A 24096-nucleotide genomic window follows, 5' to 3' on the forward strand; every position below is an offset into this window, starting at 1 on the left:
CCTCCGGTGCTCAACGTCGACTGAGAGCAGTGGCGGATGCAGAGTGTGGCATCGGGGGCGCCACTGTCGCGGCGCTCTTCGTGCTATATCAAGAGAACTGAAATCGGCGCGAGCACGGCAACAATGCTATCGGAAAGAGGACGTTTTCCCCGTCAAAACGAGACCTCATTCACCTTCCTACGCCAAGAAACACCCAATATCGAAAAAAATGCCCCGCGCCCCATGTATAAGGAAACCGCCGTTGCCACGGGATCCTAACTAGAGAACGGAGGGAGATAAAAAGGTGTCGCAAGTTCCTACACCTTGCCCGCTTTGAGCACGTGTGCCCGTCAGAGGGAGGTTCGGATCTGCCGTGGGGTTCGAACCCAAACACTGAGACAAATGTCGCAGAACGGGAGTCGGCGTCAGCAATTTTCGGAATGACGCCCTAACCGCTGGAAATTGACGGGTGGTCCGAATCGGAAACTTGTAGTGCAGGGTACGGAGCATGCACACACAAAATTTTGGGTAAATCGGGCGTTAGGTAAGCAAGTTACAGCACTGAACAGCGGGAAGCGTTTCGGGGCGTCGTCACCCAGCACGCCGGCGTCGAAAAACTACAAAGCCAATATCTCATCTTGGAGAACGAAACTTTTCGGGCCTATAGGGCAAACTCGATTAAAAAGAGCACACCGAGACCTTCAAAACTACGTTACACACGACTATGTAGCTGTAACTGGGGCGGTTTTAGGAAAATGCGGCCGCCCGTCACATGTATCGTGAGGAATGCAAACACGGAAACCGGGAACTGGAGAACCGCTAAAGTTACAGAGCTGCGCTCAATTTTGTCACGTTTGGTACGTCATGTAGAGCATGTTACAAAAAAATGAACATCGTCGAACGCGAGCTTCCTTCCTAAAACGGACCCCAAAGTTTGCAAAAAGAGCGTCGCGAACGCGTCTTCACCCACAGTTTCCGAACCGCTAAAGACCCGACCGCGGTGTGATTTGGCCGATCATAGAACTATTCGAGACCTATTTGGACGCAAATTTTGGCGTGAATCCGACAAACGCCGCGGGAGTGACGGCGCTCCGAATTTGTCGTATATGTGCTGATGGATGATGAGCAGGCTATCCGTGTACTCCAGATAAATACCTGAAGAATCGATACTTTGAGTACGGGAACAGGTTAAAAAGCAGGAGAAATCCATGTTAGGGTATAACTAATTGTACTCTCAGCAAAAAGCGACATCATCCAACCAATCATCCAATGTGTACTATTGCTGTCACATACGAAGTCGTATGGAACCCATATTGCTGCCACATCACTTCATATGGGTGAAAGATATGTGATATACGGTCCCATATCACTTCATACGAGGCCCACATAAGTATCATATTGACTCCATATGACTCCGTACGGTACCCATAAGAATGCCATATTGCCTACATATGACTTCATACGCGGTCCATATGTATTAATATAGACCCATACGAATCTGTACGGGAACCATACAAACTGATATAGGAACCATATGAGTCTCATACGGGATTTTTCAATAGGGTTAGGACCCCCCACAGTAATTGGGACCATCCAGTGAGTTACCACATCAATTGGGGAGCATCTAACTCGTGTCCAGACCACCCTGCATGTTTTCGAATACTCATGGTCATAAAAAATTAAAAAAATAGATAGAAATAGAGTGGAGAGAAACGGTTTATTTGAAATTCAATGATGCCAGCTTGACAAAATCGCTCCGGGATGGGTGGCTGACCACCGACCACCACGTTGCTCGTTGGTGGCTGGTAGTTGCAAGGCATCACACCAGATGGCGCCACTTTCCCCGTCATGGCGATACGTGTGGAAGACAGAAAAACTACAAAATACTAGCGGCGGGTAAAAATTGCAACAAAAAAGACAGTGCTAAACAAATGCACACTACTAAACAAGTCTAAACATCTGAAAGCGCGTACAAAACATCGAGGAAAAGGCTTAAGACGAGTGCTTAAGCCTAATCGCAGTGCGACCACGGTGTGAACAAGAATGCATACGAACACAAGGAAGGCACTGCTAAACAAGTCTAAACATGTGACAGCACGCAGAAAAGGCTTAAGACGACCGCAGAGCTAGGCATCGGGGAGCTTAGGCCTAACCACTGCACACCGCTCAACATGCAACAGCACGGAGAAAACACTACACATTGGGGGGAAAGGCTTAAGGCGATCGATTAGGCCTAACCGCAGCGTCACCACACAATATGCTACAAAATTCAACAGGTAACACAAGATGACAAACACAAAATGCTACCCGCAGTCAAAAATGAACACTGCTAAACATGCGATGGCACGGAGAAAAGGCTTAAGACGTACAACGCTACGAAACTCAATGGAGATGATGGTGAACAAGTCATGCGGGGAAACAAGTCATGCAGGGAAAAGGCTTAAGATGAGCGCAGAGCTAGGTAAAAATGTACCAAGACCTGACACATCGGGAAAAAGGCCTAACCGCTATGGCAAATCACCTTTCCGCCACGGTGACGGAGCGTCCACTCCCGTCGACAGCCAGGCCTCAAACTGGCGTGGCGTGGCGACGGCAGAGCGACTGATCGCATGTCCTCTCCCTACGAGAGCCAGCGCTCGACTGACAAAAGCGCCCCTCCGTGGGACCTACGTGTGCGCACGAGCTCGTAGCACCCCCTGCTACAACGAGCCGGCTACAACGAGCCGGCCAGCAGCCAACGGTCATCCCCTCGCGTGCTCCCTGTAGCGTCGAGTTTCGGTTTTGCTCTCCTTTCTCTGTGCCCGTGCACTCCTAGAGGCAATGGGTTGCTTCTCCGTGTCGGTTTCACTCTCGTTTCTTTGCACGTGTTTATTGGAAAACACTCTACTAAAGGGAGCGCGCATTGCACTCGAGTTGTCATTTTGACCAATATGTGGAAAACATCATGTATGGTTTACTCTCCTGCATTTTTCGTCTGCGTTGGGAAAAGACAATTTATTGTGAATTTATTCGCAGTATTGTGGAGGAAACCTTTCAAGTCCATTGCCTGGAATGGTTGCAAGCACACCAAGAATTGTGTCAGGACAAGATGAAGACGCTCAGCCACATCTTAGCAGTGGACCGACTGATGAAAAAGAGCTAAAGCTGGCACTTCCACGAACGCCGGTTTCAGCCTGTGCTGATCGTGTGCTCTCGTCCGTCGATGAGATGCGGAATGTTTTCTAGAACCGATGGAGGACAGGGTGCGGATCAGAGTAAGGGGAACAGAGGGACTTCTTGACGGTGTTCATGCGCAAGAAGACGTGGGTCGTGTTGATGAGGTTCAGCGGAATATGCGGAATGTGGAGGTGTTGATGATCTGCCTGTGAGAAACACCGACTGTGAGGCCAAAGAGCTGCAAGATGTCGGCTCCCAAAATGGCTTGGCTTACACAGACTACCAGAAATAGCCAAAGGAAACTTCTCCGCAACCCAGTAAACTCGCATGCCCCAGATGTCTGCAAAATACCGCGCTCTGGTTCTTTCTTTCTACATCCTGCAGATGTCCCTGGGATGGGACAAATTTCAACATGACAATGTGGACGTACAGAAAACATCTGGTATTCGTCTCGAACGTATGTGGCGTGCGCGACTCTTCTTGGACATCTCTGGGACATTTCTGGTTTACTGCAATTAGGGAGTTTTAGCATGTGGAACAGATGCGACTGTCCCGTAAAAAGTGATAAGTCACTTAATTCCTCGCGGACCATTCACCACGGTATCGAAAATACTATACGAAATACTGGTGTAGTTTCACTGTTATTTTGCAGAATACATGACAAGAGCAGACGACGGATATTGAGGGTATGCCGGAATTCCCTCTCTCGAAAAACGAGAAAACGTCATTCTGTAACCGGCCCATTATGGCACGCGGCGGTGGCGGCGATGCCGTGGCGGTGCAGGCGTCTAGATGGCGCCTTTCCTCCTCTGTGCGCCACCCTCTCACTCCTTCGCTTACGGGGTGACGTCACGCTGCTGGAGCTTCTGCAGCTGCTGATTTCTGAAATTCGTTTAGTTCATATCTAAGCACTTTTTCAATGAAAAAATTTGCCAGGTAGATTGTTGGCCATGCCGAACACAGTGGTATCGACAAGATGGCGTTTATGGAGGCCCGCTGGTGGATGAACTCCATAGTGTAAAAGCCTCATTCTGGGCACACATAGGGACGACACAAACACATGACTCAAGAGTCGATTGAGTCAACACGTCAAACACAGTCAATGAGTCAACACAATTTAGTCTTGTGTTCGCGTCGGCCATCTGTGTGCCCAGATCAGGATTTTACATTATGGAGGACAGTGGTATCGGTTTCATAATGGGTTTCCGGATGCGACCGCCCCTTTAAAGCAAACGCGGGAACCTTCCGTTTTGCAACTTTTTTTACCAGATAATCACATTATAGACGACAGTTTGAATTAAAAATAGCACTGTATAAGTGGTTAAATTCGCGGACTCAATAATTCGCGAATTTGTGAGGAGCCAGGATCAGGCAATTATTCGCGGAACCTTAAATTCGCCGTACCGCGGTGCGTCGATCGTGCATAAGGCGTCTTATAGAGGACCTCCACCTTGAACTTCTAGGAACAAAAGGTATCCCAACTGTGTAATAGCCCATTGCATTTGTCTTCCTTTTGAGCCCTTCTGGCTGAAAGGGCGGTGATTAGGGTGTCTTGTCTCCCGTCATTCTTCTCACTGTATAGAGCAGGTACGATTGGCACTCGATATAGTGATGCGGCAACTTGTACAGAGTCCGACCCGCGTGGCAGCGTGCTAAAACCCATACGGGCTTGCTAGATTATCGAGACTTACAAGGGAAATCGCGGTACGCCGACACCCGCGCGAGATTCGTGAAGGCTGGACTACTCTCTCCACTTGCAGCGGAGAACTCAACCCTTTGTGAGGCAATGCAGTGTAATAGCGTAAGACACCCCATGTACATAAGTTGCCTCAGCGTCCTGAGTCAAATTTCTTACATAATTCGTTCGCGTACTTTTGTGTCATTGGGTCGAATATTTCGCGGAACTCTAAATTCGCGAAGAAAAGAGCGTTCGCGAATTTCGTGAAAATTAGTTCCTCGCGAAAATTACTACTTATACAGTATTTGGCATGAAGGGACGTTGGGAACGTTAGCGAATATACTTTTGACGCCATTGCAGACATACGGATTAACTACAAAGACGTCGTCACTGTTACAAACGCTTTACGCCACACTACACTTAAAGGGACTATGAAACGATTTTTTTCTTCGTTTCGTTCGAAAGAAGACATTTTTCTGAGTCTAGAACCGAAATTTTACTTTCGTCGCGCGAGCGGATTTCTCGGGAGCGAATTTAAACGGAGCGGCGAAGGGAGGACAGCTGGCGCCGCGCCGTGACGAGCTGCCGAGCGGAGACACAACGGGTAACTTGACGCGACCACGGCCGGCTCAGCAACACGTCATCGTGACGTGTTGCCGAGCCTAGGAATCCCGCCAGGAGCATGCGCCGTAGGATCCCGCGTATGCGTTCATCGGGAGTGGAACTCTCCATGACAGCAGCTTTCGCGTGATCGGCAGATTTCGGCAGTGGCGGCAGCCACAGCGCGAGCTCGCGGCATTACTTGCCATTGTGCAACACCGGTGACGTAACGGGGAACCGAAGAGCGGTCCGTACAGTTACACCATCGGCAGGGAAATTTGCGCGGGAGAGGAGGAACGCGGAAGAGACATTTCCAGCGCGCGCTCCTCGCAGAGTGGAGCGATTTCGTCCGGAAAAATTTGTGGCATATTAGTTTCTCTGCGGGAAGAACAGTTTCAATCGAAAAAAAGTATGGGGGTTCGGGAAATTTCATAGTCCCTTTAATGAACGTGCCCCAAGTATTTGCATTTTAGTATATGCTCCATCCAGTACGCTCATAGACGTTGCTGAGAAATTTTCCCCACCCGTAGTGCCCGAGTAAGGCTGGTGGGGGTACGGCACTTGCGCTGATCACACCGATTTGCCGAGCTAACGACAGGTGCCAGTGACGCATTGCACTGAATTATGGCTGGAACACATCACTTTTAGCACGGCTGCAGAATCTCAGTTGGCAACGCCAGTTGATTGGGATGTTCGGATTCAAAAGATTCACTGAGGATGGGACATATCTTGCCTGCTGGCAAAGGGTTAGTGGTTCACCTCTCATGTTCGTCCATGTGCCTCAAAGTGATATCACTGGGACGTTTCTGCGACGTTCAATCAAGGCCGAAATGCTAGTTTTCTGGATACCCCAGGGATATCCCTGGGCTCTACAAGATGCTCCCTGGGCTAACCAAACATCCAGATCAGGATATGACATGGATATTGCTGGGATATATATGGTTTACTGGGATGCACTCTTCTTTTTGACTCCGTGTTAGCGTCGCGGAGAAACTGTAGCTATGAGCGGCGTACAGACATGGACAGATGGAGAGTGGACAGCAGAAAAAAAGTGGGGAACAGGGGTCGGAAAAATGTGAGATAGCAGAATTGGAGCCAGTCATTATTCGAGTCCACCCTCTTTTATAAATATCCTGAAACGAGCATATACTTTTTTATACAGGGTGTTTGCTCTAACGTGTCCTGAAATTTTATTTAAAGCGAGCGATATAAAAGAGAAACGAGCGCTACTTTTCAGCTACTTGACTAAGAAACAGGTGCTACTAGTGAAGCAGTACCGGTTTCTTACTCAAGTAGCAGAAAAGTGCCACTTGCTTTTCTTTTATCGCTCGCTTTAATTATAATTTCTGGACACGTTATAGCAAACACCCTGTATATAAACTGCTAAATTTTGCTATGCAAATGAGCCGATGCCAAGCACTTCTCGAGCTCAAAAAGAGCGGCGGGCATTTGCAGCTGGTGCCCAAGTACGTGTTCTGTAGCGGTGGAGCTGATTGGAGTAAACGCTGATCTGTTGCCCAGAAAGACTGCTTTCTTGCCCAGATAAGCTGAAGGTCATGTTTCTGCGTAGTTCTGGTTTTGACTCATTTACATACCACAAACTGGCGATTGAGTCAGACATGTAACCACTAGACCAGGGTATTATTTGGTCGTTGAAGAGCCAGTACCGCAAGAGGCTTGATTAGTCCAGATTAGTGTTTGACATGGATCAACAGCGAGCCCCCACACTGGTAACTGTGAAGGCTGCCATTGAGATGCTCTACGGGGCCTGGAATTATGTCACCAGGAGCACGATTCGAAACTACTTTCTAAAGGCTGGATTCGGGTCCCCTGCCACGGAAACTTCGATAGAAGATATGGGACATCATCTCGAAGCAAATGTGTGGAGACGTCTCAGCGTGAACGAGGTCACCTTCGACGATTTTGTGTCGGCAGATAACAACGTTGCCGTGGGAAGTGAGCTGATGGACACCGACATCATTGCTGGGGTCAGCCAGGAAGGCAGCGGCGAATCTACAGAAGCGGTGAGTGACGATGAGTGCGAAGATCTGGAAGACACGAACCGCCGTCTAACGCACTGTGAGGCCCTCTCCATGGTACGTGCACTGAAGGACTTCTTTCTGGAACATCCGACGGCGTCCGATGAAATCGTTTGTGATGCATTTCATTCACTTGACAAGGTTGAACTGATTGTCGTGAACAGCGCCGTTGCCACGAAGCAACAGAAGATTACAGATTTCTTCAACTAAAACGGTTGTGTTTGCCTTATTGTGTTTTGAATTGATTTTGAAATATTGCGGACGCTACGTGTGTTCCGGCGGGAATTTGTAAGAATCATTAGTTGCATTTAAATGCTGTACTTTTACAGCGAATATCGCATATAACGAACCAATTTGCGATTCCCGTGCGACTTCGTTGTAACAAGGTTCAACTGTATACGTACTCGCTTCAGGATTTTTAAAAAGAAGGGTGGATTCAAATAATGCAAATAAATGCCTCCAATTCTGCTGTCTTACATTTTCACTAATACTTATAATTAAAAAAGTTAATGAATTTTAGGTAATAGGTCATCCTGTAGTTATACGTGCTTAGTAGTTATACATGCACAGGATATCCGCCTGGCCACATAACACGCCTGCAAAAATGGTATCAGTGCTGCTCTCACATCTTTTAAAAAAAATCTGTAACGGTTACAAAAAAAAGCTGTACAATGAAGTAACCACGCAGCTTTGTCCAATAACTATTATTTATTTGTAACTGTACTTTGATCACATTCTCAAAAACCTTAGACAATGTGTTCTTTGTCCTTGGCTCCATAGGCCACAGACTGGCATTATACTGCTAACTTCACGCTCGCTCTACGAAAAGTAAGAAAGTTTTGATCAGGAATGTACGGTCCGTGTTCCGTAGGTGAGCCTCAAGAACATGACTATGCCCATTAATGTGCCAACTAAAGACATGAGGGCTGAAGTCATTTGGAACATATAGCGTGGTGCGAAGATTGCCCAAACCATCAAGTGTCGTCGATGCAAATAACAGGCTGCCATGCTGCTGCATAACTGTGAAAGAAGAAAAGGTGAATGGTTAGTATGTTTCAGTTGTACGGTAAGCTTATATTCAGTCAGTAGGCAGATGTGCCTGGAACTTTTACAACAAAGCCTTTGTCATTGTGCTGAATCAATGTAGGCTTCCTTGTTTTCAGGGTTTATAGTGACATGGACATTAGACGGCAGTTTTACATGATGTATTTAGCGAGATACAAACCCTCGAACACATGTGGGGATCAAGCTCAGACGTCAGACAGACAAACATGAGCCGTTCCTGTTGGTTATTATGTGCACGCTACCTTGATCACTTCGTGTGAGAGCCCGCAGTCCCACTGGCGGAGATGCCTGCTGTGATACACAACCAAATGCGTTTTCTACTTTTTTACGTGTCTATCCCCATTTACTGTAAAACTTGGAATGCAGGTTCATGAAAATTCATCTTTTTACATTTCTACGGTGGAACTTGTAGCGAAGTGTCACATCCCCTTTAATGGCATCAAAGCGTCATCATATAACAAATAAAATATGAGCTAATATGCACTAATTGCACATGTGACATAACACTCTTAAAACAGAACTTCACCACATAGTCCAGTGAAGGCCACTCATTGTACAGAGTGATACCGTTATCACTCCTGATTTGTGGAAACCACGTGGCGAACGCCTTTTTGTGACACTTGAAATAACTGCATAAGTGTCACAAATGTGGTGAAGTTCTGTTTTAAAGTAGGACAGAAGTCATTTTTAACACCCCGTTTTCCTCCCCTAAAACTGTTAAGTAGGCCAGTAAGATGCACCATGTGAAGTAATTCACACCACAGAGTCATAATTATCGCAGAAATTGAATTTAAAGTACGCCACAAAAAGCGACTGTGCGCAACGGCATTTGGAGAGCAGTACCAGCCTGTGATCTGCCTGGACCTCGCGCTGACGCTACAAGGATCACGCTCGCTGATTGGTCTAGAGAAATGTTGTCTGCTACTCCGCTGTCGTCTGCTACTCGGCTGTTCGGGGTTCTGAAAAAGCCTTTCTCATGGCTCGGTAATGATACGGCTGCTCCTTCTATCCCCAATCATCCGAGAGAACTGGCAAAACCGGTTTACGGCGGCAAAGGGACAAGGTGCTGTCCCCCACTGACCGGCGAACCAGAACGAGTCTCCCTATACCGTCATCGGTGATGTGGCATCACACCTCCTCATCCTCGTTATACCCGGAGTGGCGAGTTAAGGGTGAACGCGCGGAGCCATGTTTATGCGAGTTTTTTCTGGGAAACAAATTGCACAGATCAAAACCTTTCGCGCTATTCGGTACAATGACACACACACTTTCATCAGACGTCTTAACCTGAAATTTTTTTTTGATTGCCCTCTGTACTCCTTCAAGAGTGAAGTATGTCAAGCACGGCGAGAGCAATTACGGGCCCCCCCTCACGTATCGATAACACAGTCCAAGTATTTCTTCTTTATATGATTACAACAGGCCTTGGGTCCCGCAGGCCCCTGAAGTGTTCCAGGCCCCGGGGCGCCATCCCCGGCTGCACCACCCTCTCGCCAGCCCTGATGTCAAGTAGTGTTTCTTATTATGACCCTTCACTTGATTTGTAAATATGGTTAATTAGATTCATTCAACGAGGCTTCCCAGAAGACAAGGGCAGAATATTTGGCAGTGTGCACACAGCTGGCAAGGGACCTTGACGGGCTGCTTCTTCACTTATACTTCGAAATATAGAACACCACATTAAGCACCAGTGATGTTCAAAGAATCTAATTAGTAGGGCCCAGAAGTTCATGTACAATGCATATTTTTAGAATGTGTTCTAAATGATAACCTAATATTTCTCCACACATTACCAATCACAATGACGTAAATCTTGCATGTTTCATGTGTTATATAATTGCATATTTCGGCATATTTCTTCTTGACCGTCATATATCACGGACTGTATTCACCCCATGCGCATAAGCTCCTGCCCTATCACTGGTGGTCATCTTTCATGGTAGCGGCATTGAAAGATGACAAATTGCCAGATTTTTCAATGCGGCAACCATAGTTTTCATAAAAGAAAATGTGAGACCGACAATGAGGAAGCGTCTTTGAGATAAAAGAAGGGATGGACGCGACCAGATTTCAAAACACCATTCTAGGCTTCGTTTTCGAGCAAACGCTAGGTCATCTCCGGACCTGTGCCGAAAAAGTGGCCACCACCATGACTGCAAACATGTTTGTTTGATGTCCCTATATGATGGTTGCATATTATGTCATACTTTGGAAGCATTTGAACATTTTAACAATTGCCTCTCCCTTTTTTTAACCACTGCTCGCGTTATTTCAAAATGCAAGTCCTGGGCCCAAAACACGTGTTTGGGCTACGGATCTATGCTATACACTGCTTTTAGGCTGATTCGTGCTTTGCAATCAGTGGATTCGGCTAACACCACTAGCGTCCAGAACGAACTTCTCAAAAGAGACTGCGCAACAGGTATTCAGCAAGTGTGGATAAAAAAAGAAATGGTGCAAGCATCTGTATGTTCCAACACCTTTTTGAACACATTAAAGGCATTTGTGAAAAATGCCTCTGCGGCCAGTCATGCTGATCTCAAATTTCTTCTACTTGCATAAAAATAGTCTAGAAGCTTTGTCTCTTGGAGATGCTTGAAGATGTGCTTGATAAAAATAAGGGCCTCAAAGTATTGCAGTCTGTCAGCACCGTTTTCGAAGGCAAGGAACAGCACAATGAACAGCTGTCTGCACATAGTGTAGATGAGCTAGGCGGCTAGCGAATTTGTCGGAATAACGTCCAACATGCATGTGTGAACATACTTTCAGTAAGGAATGTGCATTTTCATTTGTAGAATTTTTTTCACAGCTTTTCTATTTTTGCAAAAGCTTCCGCAGCAACATTCCCAGAACCATAATATTTCTGCATATTTTGTGCATATGCATTTAGACGTTTCGTGTTGGATATTTGCATGCATATTTTTGAGGATTTTTGTGCATAAAGTCCTGGGCCCTACTAATTACTATTAGTGTTCCAAATCTTTGTAATTCTCTTGCATTCTTGGCCAGCCAGTAAAAGTGTAGTAACTTCCGGAGCAGTGATTTACCCAGCATCGCAGCAAGCACTGGGGGGGGCGGGGTCATTATTATAGTTGCGTTTGTGACAGGTTTATGTAGCTTTGCACACAGGGCATATGCCCTGTATATGCCAGACACATGTAGCTTTGCTGACATGTGTCTGGAGCTGAAATAACAAAGCCCCACTGCCCACACACGTTTAAGCACACCTGTAAGGGGTACACAAGAGAGAAAGACAGGGGGTGTTGCCAAACATTTGGGGGTTCTGGATAAATCACTGTTCACACAGTAAGCCATGTCTCTACTGTTGCCTGTAACTCTTTTTGACTAGTGACAGAGTAAATTTTCACTGGCTAGTCCTTGAATTGCGGCGCTCAGACGAGGTCCATCCTAAAAACCATCACTCACCTGTGCCAGGATGTAACACCAGTAACGTGCAATGAACTGAAATGCACGGTCCTTGAGCACATAATTGGGCATACCCTTGGACTGGTGGTGCAACGCTGCCAGAGGAGCCAGGCCCCAAGCAGCAATCAGTGGCCCTGAGAAGGTGTTGATGAGGGTGCGTACAGCTGCACCCTGCATGGTGGGGCTACTCGTGGCCCCAACCATTGCCGACTTCCAATGGATGCTAGCAAAAGTGGCCTGGTGGCCAGTGCTGAAGAAGCCCAGCTGACCCCAGAGGAGCCAGCACAGACTGAGATGCCACCACGGAGGTGTTACTGAAAGGATTACGAACATTTTGAGTGAGGCTGGCTTCATTTAATGCTTTCTACAGAGGCCACTTAGTTTCATCTCACTACCCGTTACCTACCGTGTGATCGCAGTTTTTATATTTACTTCTAGAATATCATGTATAGTGAAAAAACATGCCAGATGGTATGCATTGTGCCACAAGCACTACAAATAACTGTAAATTTGGAGGAGGTTTCCAAATGTTGCACATGCACTGTCATTATTAGCAGCATGCATGCATGCACATTTGCACCATTACACACTGTCAATACATTATTGTGTTGTCTTTCAGTCAGAGTCTCTCTCTCACATTGAAAAACTGTGTTCCTGAGCACATAGTTTCATGTCTGGTCTTTCGCTGTGAGTCTTGCTATCTGGAAACGTGTGCACTGGCAAGTCATATCAACCATGAAAAAAAGAAAAAGAATGTACAGTCATGTCTCGCTTATCCGGAGTTCAGATATCCGGAAAACTCATTATCCAGACTACACTGCCGGGAACGAACCTGCTACCATTGGAATTGTCTCGGTTATCCGGAATTTGTTATCCTTATCCGGACAGCAAGTACGGGGAACAATCTTCCAGGACCTGCGGGTAATTCTGATTCGCATATCCGGAAAAGTGTCAACATCCTCTGTCCCTGCTCCCTGGCATGTGCTGTGTTCGCATGATTCCAGAAAAGGGCCACATCTCACTGGGGCATTCTGTACTCTCTATTTGACTCCCCTTTCTTCAGAGGTCACTCCTTTTTTACGTGTGCGGCCACACGGTAGCGATGGTAGACGATAAACGGAAGAGGTGCCCTGTACCCACAGGGGGCAAGAAATCCACATGTAAGGGTCAATGTCCAGGCCGTTCCAAAACATCACCTTGTCATCTGGCATATGCCAAAGGCATTTGCAAAAAAACAAAAACATGTGCGCGGACAAACTTTCTGTGACATTACCCTTCTTTGAACAGCAGGGTGACGCAGCGGGTGCCCTGGCTGTTATCAAAATTCTGTCACACGCGTGCCTACTATTTCAAGCAGCTCACTTGGCATTAATTTTTGAAGTAACGATCTTTGCCTTGTTTCCTTTTCTGGGGCTAGAAGGAGGTCTCCCAAATTTTTCGGGTTCCCCCTGAAATTTGCTTGGTTCGGTTATCTGGAAATTCGCTATCCGGACGAAAAGGGGCAACCTCCTGAGGTGTCCGGATAATCAAGACATGACTGTATATATATCGTTTCTAGGGGGAGACTGATGGGACAAAATTGTGTAACACCAGGAATCGTACAATCTATAATCGTACACTGGGGACTTCACTGCATGTCTGCAATTTGTGCACCCACTGCTACTGATAGATTCTTTTCTAAAAAGAAAAAGACGTCCAACCTGCTGTTGCGAGAAAACGCAGGTAATTTCGTGGTTTTAGGAATCCGTAAATTTGGATAAAGGCATATTTCAGAAATATTTTGTGGGACCCTAATTTTGCGATACATGCTCTCTGCTGTCACAGCACAGAGCTCTTTCGGCATCAGAGCACTGAAACTTCGAGCCTTTGTTAGGACAGCTGGAGGCAAATTGGAGGTCTGGCTGCCAGGTGTGCTAAAACAGTGAGGGGGCTATGCGTTGCACACAGTGAGTTACATTGGCTTTGTGAAACTAATTTATTCCTTATTCTATTCTTTGTTGTTGTGACCAAGATTTCACAAAACAATTGCAGTACTAAACTTCACAAAAAGTTCAGCCCTGCGGAAATTACTACCCATTACAGTACACAAAACTCCTTCCTTCAATAGTAGGGCTGTGCGAATAGTGAAATTTTTGTTTGAATCGAATACGAATAGAATATTTATTTCTTCCAATAATAACAAATCAAATACATTCGCATACGTATTGCTATATGTACTACTATTACGTAGAAAGCAACGGCTTGAAAAATATCTTCTGTCAGCATTCACATAATCGATCAGCATAGCCATTGTCACACTTGTGATGTGCTCCAATAGCTGCTGCATATCCTTTGGGTGCAGGGAAACTATTCCACATGTAATGACATTTTGAATTATGGAGAACAAGAATTAACTTGTCTCTGTGACTCAGTTTTAACGGTAAACTTGCGTAACTTCGGAACAGGAAAAGAAAATAGAAAGAGAAGATCACCAGAAAGCCTGTGCAGTTTTTCAGTGAACGTGCTTTTCTTATATATGATATAATAGATGTCGTGAAAAGAACAGAAAACTTGCATAAGTCGCAGAAAATCGATTGCATCTCATTCATAGCTTTCACTAACAAGTGGCCACAAACTTAGTGCATAACTCTCTTGCTTCTATTAGTGAGTTTCCACTGGCGGCTAGACTTGACCAACCGTTGTTACTTTGAACATGCACGACACTGTACTAGATTTTTGTACCGCGTTATGTAGTCATTGCCAGTAACTGCTTTCAGGTTTCCTCTAGCTCTAAACCAAAACGCAAAAGAAATGTAGCCTAAAAAGCTGTACATACTTCCAAGTACAGGGTGAATTTAGCAAAGGTTACACATTTGGGTCACGTCGTAAAAATATATGATGATGCTTCTGGCGCTTCAAACTTTGCAGACTGATAGTCATACACCTGAAGTTTGATCCACATTTTTTTTCAAATGCTATCACTTCGTAGAAAAAAAGTTAGAAGCAAAGCCAATTCTCACCCCATGCATTTCCTATGGCTATACCGGCTGCAAACCTCCATGTTTTTCTCTGTCTGCTTCACGTTCACATTCCCACGTATAGGTGGCGCTGCCTCGAAACCGTGAATCTGGCCCATCTTGTGGTTGGTTGTTCCATTGGTTTTGGTTTTGCTTCGTCTCCAGGCAGCGCCACCTATACGTGGTGATGTGAATGTGAAGCAGACAGAGGGAAAAATGGAGGTTTGGGGGCGATATAGGCCATAGGAAATGCATGGGGTGAGAATTTGCTTTGCTTCTAACTTTGTTTCTGCAAAGCGATAGCATTTGAAAAAAATATGGATAAAACTTCAGGTGAATGACTATCAGTCTGTAAAGTTTGAAGCGCAAGAGCCGTTATCTTTTATTTTTACAACCCAATCGAAACGTGTAACCTTTGCTAAAGTCACCCTGTACATGCTTGAAATGACGCATGTCGTCACAACAGATTGGTTGCGTTTTGAGGTAGAAAAATATGTTCCACTCTTTAGCGCTTCTTATGCCATTTAATCGCACAATATTATGGCATAGCCTAGAGTCGTTTCATAATATACCAGGAAATAAGGCACACACGAGGTGTAATCTTCACCTGCATGCAGAACTATGCTCCAGCTCCCCATAAAAGTTTTGGATTTTTATCGGATTGGACTTGATTCGCCCCAATCTTGACAACATTGAAACATAAAATCTGCCCAATTTTAGCCTGTAGAAACCGAAACTGCCAGATGTGCATGCCATTGCAGTGAGTGATCGATGACTCGAATAATTCCAAGTATTCGACAAAATACTATTCAAATGGAACGTCAAATGCACAATTGCTGTATTCGGCCTGAATATCGAATACTTTTAATATTCGCACAGCCCTATAATAGACAATCAACATGATAAAACCAGGAATGTAGATATTAAAGCAGCAAAGAAAGCAATTCAGTCAAACCTTTTTTTTAAAACTAAGCCATTAACCTGACTACAAAAATGCACCATGTGAAGTGGTTCATTCGACAGATGCACAAACCTTGCAGAATTCGATATTAAAAATTGCGACCGTGCATGTCGGTGTCAATGCCCGCAACTAGCCGCACGAGTCGCTTTCATGTCACTACGGTATGGCTAGGGCCTGACTTTTTCGGGTTTTATTTTTGGCCAAATTCGGGGGGTAAATATCGGGTGATATTTTTCATTTGAAAATTCGGGTGTATTCGGGTTAAATCCCGTTACAGCATATTCTGTCGTCAGGAATTCGGGTGTATTCGGGCGATTTTTTTTTGTTTAATAAAAATTTGTCTTAACATGGAACTAATGTTTAGCAATGTTATCAAAGTTTATTTTAATGCACGCTTATGAGTGTGCCACGCGACCCGGATGTTTCCGGGTAGATTCGGGTTAAACCCGAATTTTACAGATTTCGTTCGGGGGGTAAATATCGGGCAGGTACGGGTTTAACCCTAAAAAGTCAGGCCCTAGGTATGGCCCGCTAACTGGTTTGGAGCTTTGGAGAAACGTCGTCTGCTACACAGGGTGAGAACTCTGAAAGAAACAAATAAAAAAAAAAGAAGTGCGGAAAGCGCCGGCCCAGACTTGTAGCCATAGTGACATCACCGGTGACATTTTTTTTCTCTCCTCGTTTCGCCTTGCAGAGCAAGTTGAGCTCGGAACACACATGTTGATGTTCGGGGGCACTTTTTTTTTTTTTTTTTCTAAGAAAAATGTTGCGAACAGATATTTTTTGTGTGTGTTGGTTGTCAAGCCAAGACACATCCTTTCATAATGCGTCAGCAACAGAAAATCTTTGGATGGCTTTCTGGGGTCCTTTAAAGAGGAACTGTCCTCATTTTTTAGTATCACCAAAACAGTTTCACATGAAACAACATTTTGGGTGCTTGCCACTGGTCCAATGGAATCCCTCTGGGAAGGCCTGTACGCAAGAAGCCACAACTACAGGGCATCAACAATAAGGTGCGTATCAAGCAAATTTTTGAGCGCGGAAGTGCAGATGAGTTCTTTCTCGGGCGGATCTCTCTTTCTTCTGCAGACCAGCAGTGTGTGTGTGTGTGTGATTGTAATGTTGCATTTTGTACCATGCTTTAAACCATAATTTCACCCCTTCTATGTGAATTAATTTTACATTCTGAAGATAAGCAACACAGTAAACACAATTTTCGCAACGAACAAGGGCTGCTGAAAGTATGAACAGAGCTTCATTTCGAGGGCCACTGTGTCTCGTGTGGCACAGCGAAAAACACCAGCAAACTCACAATTTTCGTGGTTCTGCAGGAGCATGAAGTAGGTCCCTGCTGCCGCAGCGAGGATGCCTAGGGCTGGAGCATAGCTCTCTCCCGCAAGAGAACCGATCACCAGGCCTAGGGCTCCTGAGGCCATAAGGAAACTCAGTCGCCATGCTTTCCTCTGAACCATCGTTGGACATGCCATAATCACCACTAGCACGCAGCCACAGAGCAGGTGAGCCACCTTCACTAGAGACTCCTGCATGAAGTTCATACCAGCTTTATGAAGTCTGTGACAAGGTATGTCAAGGAAGAAAAAAAAAAACAATGAAATGTTTACATCATCTACAGTGTCATGCAAATGTTTCCGGCCAGGTAACAATTGCGCTCTATATCTTTTGCCTATTGATAAAGGATGACCACTTTAGGCTTAATTGGACCACATCCTACTATAGTAGGATAGCAGTAAACCTGGTAAAACCCATTTATAAACGTGTTTTATCGGGTTTAACCCAACAACACAAGGCTCCAGTTATACATAAGGCCGGGACTTTTAAGAAATGTGTATCATCAGTAGGGCCCGGAATTTTCGGCACTCGTGAGCATTCGTGTGCCAGAAGTCCAAGCTTGTACGGTACAGTCGCCCTTAAATGAGCAAGTCTTCCTGCATGGAGCATTCTGAAACACCAACCAGATTAACCTGTCTATTTTTGCATTTCATTGCCTCTTTTGGGCTTTTTGAGGGCCTAAATGCCTGCCTATTTCCATCGATTTTAGTGGCTAAATTTCCGGTCCCAATCATCAGTCATCGTATCACCAAGATGCCGTTGGATATGCAAAACTTTGATACGAGTAAAAACTTAATGCATCTATAATTCTTGATAAGCAAGGCAGGCAGCTGTTCTTTCTTTCTGGAGTTTGTTTCCTTTAATGGTTAGATGGTCACCTGATTAGATCCAAGCATCTTCTCGAGTACATGTGGGGGGCGCAGTTGCACCAGCCAATAGGCGGAGATGCTGAGGGCCGCTCCTACAAGTGCCGCTCGAAGGGAGCCCCACAACGGGCCTGGGGTGGAAGGCTTGCCCTTCCGAGTCATCACCTGTCCCACGCTACACCAGGCAGCAACGGCCAAGTTTGTAGCACCACCCACCACAACTCGCATGATCCCCTGCATTGATTCAAGAGAAAATATATCAGCATGCCCAGAGTATACTTGAGTAATAAACTCAGTCTACAAACTCCATAACCACAGACTTGTCACACATACACACACACGAAAAAGCGTCGGACATTAGACACATTGTTCTCTACTACATGTATCCAGCATAGCATAAAGGGAGAAATAGTTGGGAAATGACCCCCAGAAGAGCAGCTGTCGGGAGGAACCTGGTGTCTACAAAAGGAAGTCCGAGTCACTGGAAGGTGGAAGGTTTGGGATTTTCCTTCTGTGATTTCTCCTTCTCACGCTGGTTTTGAACTTTCCGGTTCCAGTCAAGTACAGGACAAAAAGAGTACGAGACGCAAGGCGCCCTTGCGCGCGTGAGGGAAACGCTTCGTTCGAAACATGTCGTAGCAACGAAGAGCCCTACGGAAGGCACACTGCCACGTACTTAGAAGCTTTGCGGGATCGTAACACGATATGGAGAACGCTGCAGAGGCTTTGGTGGTGTACGAACAATGCGTGACACCGCATCTTCTAGGTACCGCATCAGTAAAGAGAGCTATTTGTGACAACCTATTTGTACTCCTTTTATAATCCCCTCCTGCAGGAGTGAAAGACAAGTGGCAAGTGTTTGAATGCCACAGTCATTCACCGCCCCAGTTCCAAGCGGAAATATAAAGATTCTTGTTTCTCGTCCAAGTGTTACAGCCATGGCTCGTTTCATATGCCTTTCGTTTCACCCGAAAATTTCCCGATGACATATCAAACAGAGATCGTAGTGCCCGGTTTCTCCCCGAATTGTCGTGTGTAAATAGCACCCGATTTTTACCCCCCAAATTTGAAAAATCATAAAACCCGAAAACGAAGAACCCTAAGTATACTCTATTGCCTTATAGTCTGCGATGTGCAAATAGGCGAATATGCAACTTAAAGAAAATCACACAATGCTTTACACCGTGCTGCACTAAAGACATACGGTTCAATGCAAAAATGGAAAACGTGTAAATCTAGCAGCCATTAAAGATTGTCCATAATTATTGGCATAACCACCAAAATTTGTTTGTTTTATCCGTTAGGAATTGCCTAGAGCTTAATGGCCTCTCCAAACTTGCTTCGTATACCATAATTTACTTTTAGCTGAGGAGTGTGACCTCCTCAGAGCATATACCATTCTATTCTCGGGTGTTCATAATGCAACGACACAAATTCCCCAATAGCCCCAATAGCTCATGGTTAAGGAATTAAGTTTTGGAAAGGCCATCACAGAGCACTTTACTGCTGATACATAGAGTGACATGCAATTTATTTGCTATTTGTCGTTGTTGTTTTTCTTACAGTTACAGCACACAACACAGTTACAGCACCATTTGTACCGAACCAGTTCAGTTAGTTTGAGTAACTGAGCCCGACTTCTCCCCGAATTTAGTGTACGGGAATTTTTTCCACCCGAATTTGCATGAATTTAAAGCACATGTTTAGTTACCCGATTTTAACTCCCCGAATTTAGGAAAAAATATTTCCCGAAAGCTTCAGGCTCTAATTATAACCAAGATCGTTTTGCTATTTTAGCCTGGAGTAACAAACACATACTTTAACAAACACAAAATATGTGGAGACAGAAAATATTTTCACCTCACTTCCACTGGTGTCCAAAGGTGCCATCAATGGATCCGGATCGCAAGTGCCGGCATGTTCATCGCGACACCGCCAAAAGAAAGATGCACATCGGGTTGCAGCCAGTATGGCCAGTGTCGCCAAGAGGCCTCGTAGACTAACGTGGCGCCAACGTCTCACTGCCGACATCACCAGCATGCTTTGCAGCAAGAACAGTGTCACCTAACAAGACACATTTATAAAACTATTTCGCTCTGAGACACATATTTAGGTTACGATCTTCAGTGCCGTCTTGTTTAAGCATTTCCATCATGTTTATACACTTATGCAAGAAGCTGGGTCAATGTGAATGCACCGTGTAGTGTGCAAAAGTAGCACCAATGTTTAGATATCAACAATTGCGCTGTCATCTTTCCAGGCACTGAAAAGCCACAGAAATTGCTTTGAGCTGTGGACCTGCCTGCAGTGTGACATGCTGCACATGTTTTTACAAACTTTAACCTCTCAGTCTATTTCACAAGGGAGATATAATAGAGTAATGAACACAACAGGAGTAGGCAAGCTAGCTGGTGTTAGCTTGCTGACGTAGACATTGACTTGAGTTTGAGGTAAAACACAGGGGAAACATTTTTTCGAATATCTATGCACTATAAAATCAATATGAATTATCACGTAGTCATTTTCCCCGAAGCCTGTACCCAAAATAGTGAAAGAAGCTTCACAAGCTATCAATGTCTGCTCCGCTACAAATGAATGAACACAGATGAATGCTTTAATTCTACGATGTAACGTATACATAGACGCCTTCTGCTTATGGTTATGAACTATGCATGTGCATGTGGTCCTGTGGACATGTCTTGGTGTGATAGGCCTCTCAAGTACAAAAACATACTTTTCCAGGATACAGATATGCATGTTACATCAGTCAGTCAAAATGCAAGCACTGTACATGTTTCAACCTGTACATCACAACTTACAGGCTGCCTCAGAACACCTGCTGCGAATTACTATCTATATTTCTTTTCTCTTCCTGCAGTATCTATGTTATTCTATAAAGACTCCAGGTATGTTTTGCCGATGGACTGCATAGATTTTGAAAAATGCGTCCATGATACATCCAAAATACAGTTGGAAAGCCCCCTGTCCCCCACTCCTTCCTGCTGTCCTCTCTCCATCTGTCTATGTCTGTACGCCGCTCATCGCCACACAGTTGCTCCGCTGCGCTAACATGGAATAAAAAAAAAAGTTGGAAACACAAAATTCCAACTGTCTCCATGATTTGAACAAACTCACTGTCTCATCAGGTGCCCTACAGAGCAATGTATATTTCCATGTGCAGTATTTTAGATTTTATAGAGGAATAGCTTGATCTCTTGGATGCATTCTGGTGAATCTTACTCCATTTTGGATACCACTGTCACGCATGTGCACATATGCGAAACAGGGCTGGCGTGAGAAATGAAGGGCCCCAGAGATGACTCTGGATGAGTCCTGCCTGGGCCCCCTTCTCACATCTCCTGATGCTAGCAACCATGAGGGCCTTAGGGTGGGCAGGCCCCTGAAGTGGCCCCGGGGCTCCATTCCTGGCTTCCCCCCCCCGTCTCACTGGCCCTGGTGCAAAAGTGCAGCTTTCATGACTCAATGCATCCGTAATGACCCTTGACTGTAGTGTTGGAAGCGCGGTCGACAACCTGAATGTAATCCTACTATATGTCGTACTCCACAGCAGTGGGAGAGGTAGACATCACTGAGAGAGATGTGCTGGGTGTGGCTGTTGGTGATAGTACACCCAGTTTTAATGATTAGTTGAAAAACTGCTTACAAGTTCGTTTGAGGTAAACTGATTGAAGACATCAGGGCTCACTTGCACGAAACTCTTTGAGTACAACATCCAACGAGTGTTTCACTCTGGCCTATTGTGCTCAGTGTGCACTAAGTGCAATACTCCACTCAATGCACACTGAGCGCTATTTCATGCAAGCGGGCCCAGAATGAAAAGAAAGGCACTGAAAGGTTCCAAGGCCACACTGTCTGCACCTCCCACAAATGCCAGTGACTACAATGCCTATCAAATATCTACAGTGAAAGCATATGCAGATGACAATGCCCACTCATGCATGCAACCTATGTATTCACCTCCAGGTGTTCTCCTCTCTTCTTCTCCTCTTGTGTTATGTAGTAGTGAAGAGAGGTGTCTGAGGCTATGCAACCTGCTTCCACAAATCCCCAAAATTCCTGTTTGGCTGAGATTACTACCATGAAATATTACGCCTTCACAAAAATTCTCAAAGACCTCCTTTTCAACTGACCTAAGCCAGTACACTGTGGTCTATAGTCGATATGCAAAATACTTTACGTCAAACTGATCAAGTGATGAAGAAATGATGATGAAGCAATAAGTAGGCTAAGTAGGCTAGTGTTTGTAGTAGAAGATGAGTGGCCGATACTTTGAGCAGAGACTGTTCTTCTTCTGGGCACCATCCTTATCATGAGCATGGCATTTAAAGGGTTTCGGATGACATGTTAAGTGTTCATGGGTATTGTAGGTCAACAGCTCAGTGGACAGGAAAAATCTATCCAGTCTCTTAAGACACAGATGAACAAACTGCATCCGTAAGGTGCTATGTTGGAGTGTGGAAGGGGAGTATGTGAATGAATACATCCTTACAATAAAGCCGGACAAAGATATTAAGTTCACAGTGAAGCGCGTGGACAACGGGATGAAACAGGACGACAAGCAGACATGAACAAACATTCTAAAAGATAAGGAGGTTAGCGGTTACCTGGGAAATTTCCAAAGCATACAAGTTTTTTTTTTAAATATATATTTGTAACACACAATTGTGGCATGTAATAAAGTGCAATAGTAGTGGCCATGCAAAGCATAACAGCATTGACAGACGATGGAGAAAAATAATAGGAAGGAAATGTCTGGAGGTGTTCTATTTGTGAAGTGTTTCCAAGGTCCTTGTGACTTGTTAATGTTGAATGTGTGAATAGTGTTAAAATACATGTTCAAAATATTGGCAGCTCTCACCCTGAGGCACTTCCCTTAACACACGCTAGTGTTTGTACCTTGTTCTCATAAATCAGGTAGCTGTTGGAAAACGGGGCCAGCACCCAGAAGATAGTGCAGGCAGCCGTTCCCACCCACATCTCATGCTGTAGCCGACGGAAACTTGATCCTGCTGCCGCAAGCATCAGCAGGATGGAAAAGCAGGACACGAACAGTCCACCTGTCATTAGGCGCAGGTCAAATGTTGTCCAGGCCCTGGAAGGATGGTTACAAATAACGCAATGAGTTGTCATTGTGCCTGAGCTCATTCACGGACACGCTCATGGATTAAACATTCTTAATTATTTCAAATAAGAGAGAAAAACATGAGAAAGCTGGAAAGGGTGAATATTCAAAGGTGATATGATTTGTGTCAGCGAAAGTAAACACACTGATGACAGTCAACAACCCATAAGTAATGTGGCAAGGAATCAAACAACTGCTGTCTATAATAATGAAAACACCTTCAAAAGGAAAGGTGGGCTTACTTGCGTGCTGTAGTGCGAGACACTTTGAGGAACGTGCGGGCTGCACCGACAAAATTATCGAGCGAGTCTTTTTCATTGGACAGGCAAGCATCCCATAATGCCTGCAGCTGAGATAACTGGTGCTTGGGATCACCTAGGGTCTTCATTTCGGCAAAGTAGCGTGCCACCTACGTGGAAGAGAACACAAACGTGTCACAAAGATATAATGGGGCATTTCTGTGCATTGTTTGCGTGCTGACAGTACGTGGTGAAGTGTCGACCATTCACGTTCTGTTCCCTCTTCCCCTAATAATCTCACTGAAGTGAAGCGGTAGGGTGTTGATAATAGATAAATAAGTTATTTGTTCCTCTCTGATATCCAAGACTGATCACCTAGTAACAGGCTCAAACTTACCTGCTGCACATTAATCCACAGTGGCAATGCCTCTTGGACATTTCTAATCGGGGCCACAGGTTCAATGAAGCCTCCCAAATTGGAGTAAGGAATGGGGACACCCAAAAGGAGTGAAAATGTTGATGCGAAATCCAATTGCTCCACCGTGTCATCTCCCGGAGGCTGTGCAACAAAAACAAAAACAACAAAAATTCAATTTCA

General features: G+C 45.1%; 1 protein-coding gene across 2 annotated transcripts in view; it reads right to left on the minus strand.

The window, feature by feature from the left end:
• Positions 1–8147: 8147 nt before the first annotated feature.
• The window catches only part of LOC135378367 (GPI ethanolamine phosphate transferase 3-like), a 33059-nt gene continuing 17110 nt past the window's right edge, over positions 8148–24096 (minus strand). Inside the window, exons 4-11 of one of the 2 annotated variants that reach the window (XM_064611395.1) lie at positions 23896–24057; positions 23502–23668; positions 23034–23229; positions 19977–20180; positions 18129–18350; positions 17213–17441; positions 12018–12257; positions 8148–8472 (exon numbers count right to left, since the gene is read on the minus strand). In XM_064611395.1, coding sequence (XP_064467465.1) covers positions 8261–8472; positions 12018–12257; positions 17213–17441; positions 18129–18350; positions 19977–20180; positions 23034–23229; positions 23502–23668; positions 23896–24057 — 1632 coding nt within the window. In that variant the 3' untranslated portion in view covers positions 8148–8260. Of the gene's footprint in view, positions 8473–11943; positions 12258–17212; positions 17442–18128; positions 18351–19976; positions 20181–23033; positions 23230–23501; positions 23669–23895; positions 24058–24096 lie in introns of both variants that reach the window. The other variant, XM_064611394.1, reaches the window with a different exon arrangement.

Source organism: Ornithodoros turicata, chromosome 1 (genome assembly GCF_037126465.1).
Source record: "Ornithodoros turicata isolate Travis chromosome 1, ASM3712646v1, whole genome shotgun sequence".
In the NCBI taxonomy this organism is placed as follows: domain Eukaryota; kingdom Metazoa; phylum Arthropoda; class Arachnida; order Ixodida; family Argasidae; genus Ornithodoros; species Ornithodoros turicata.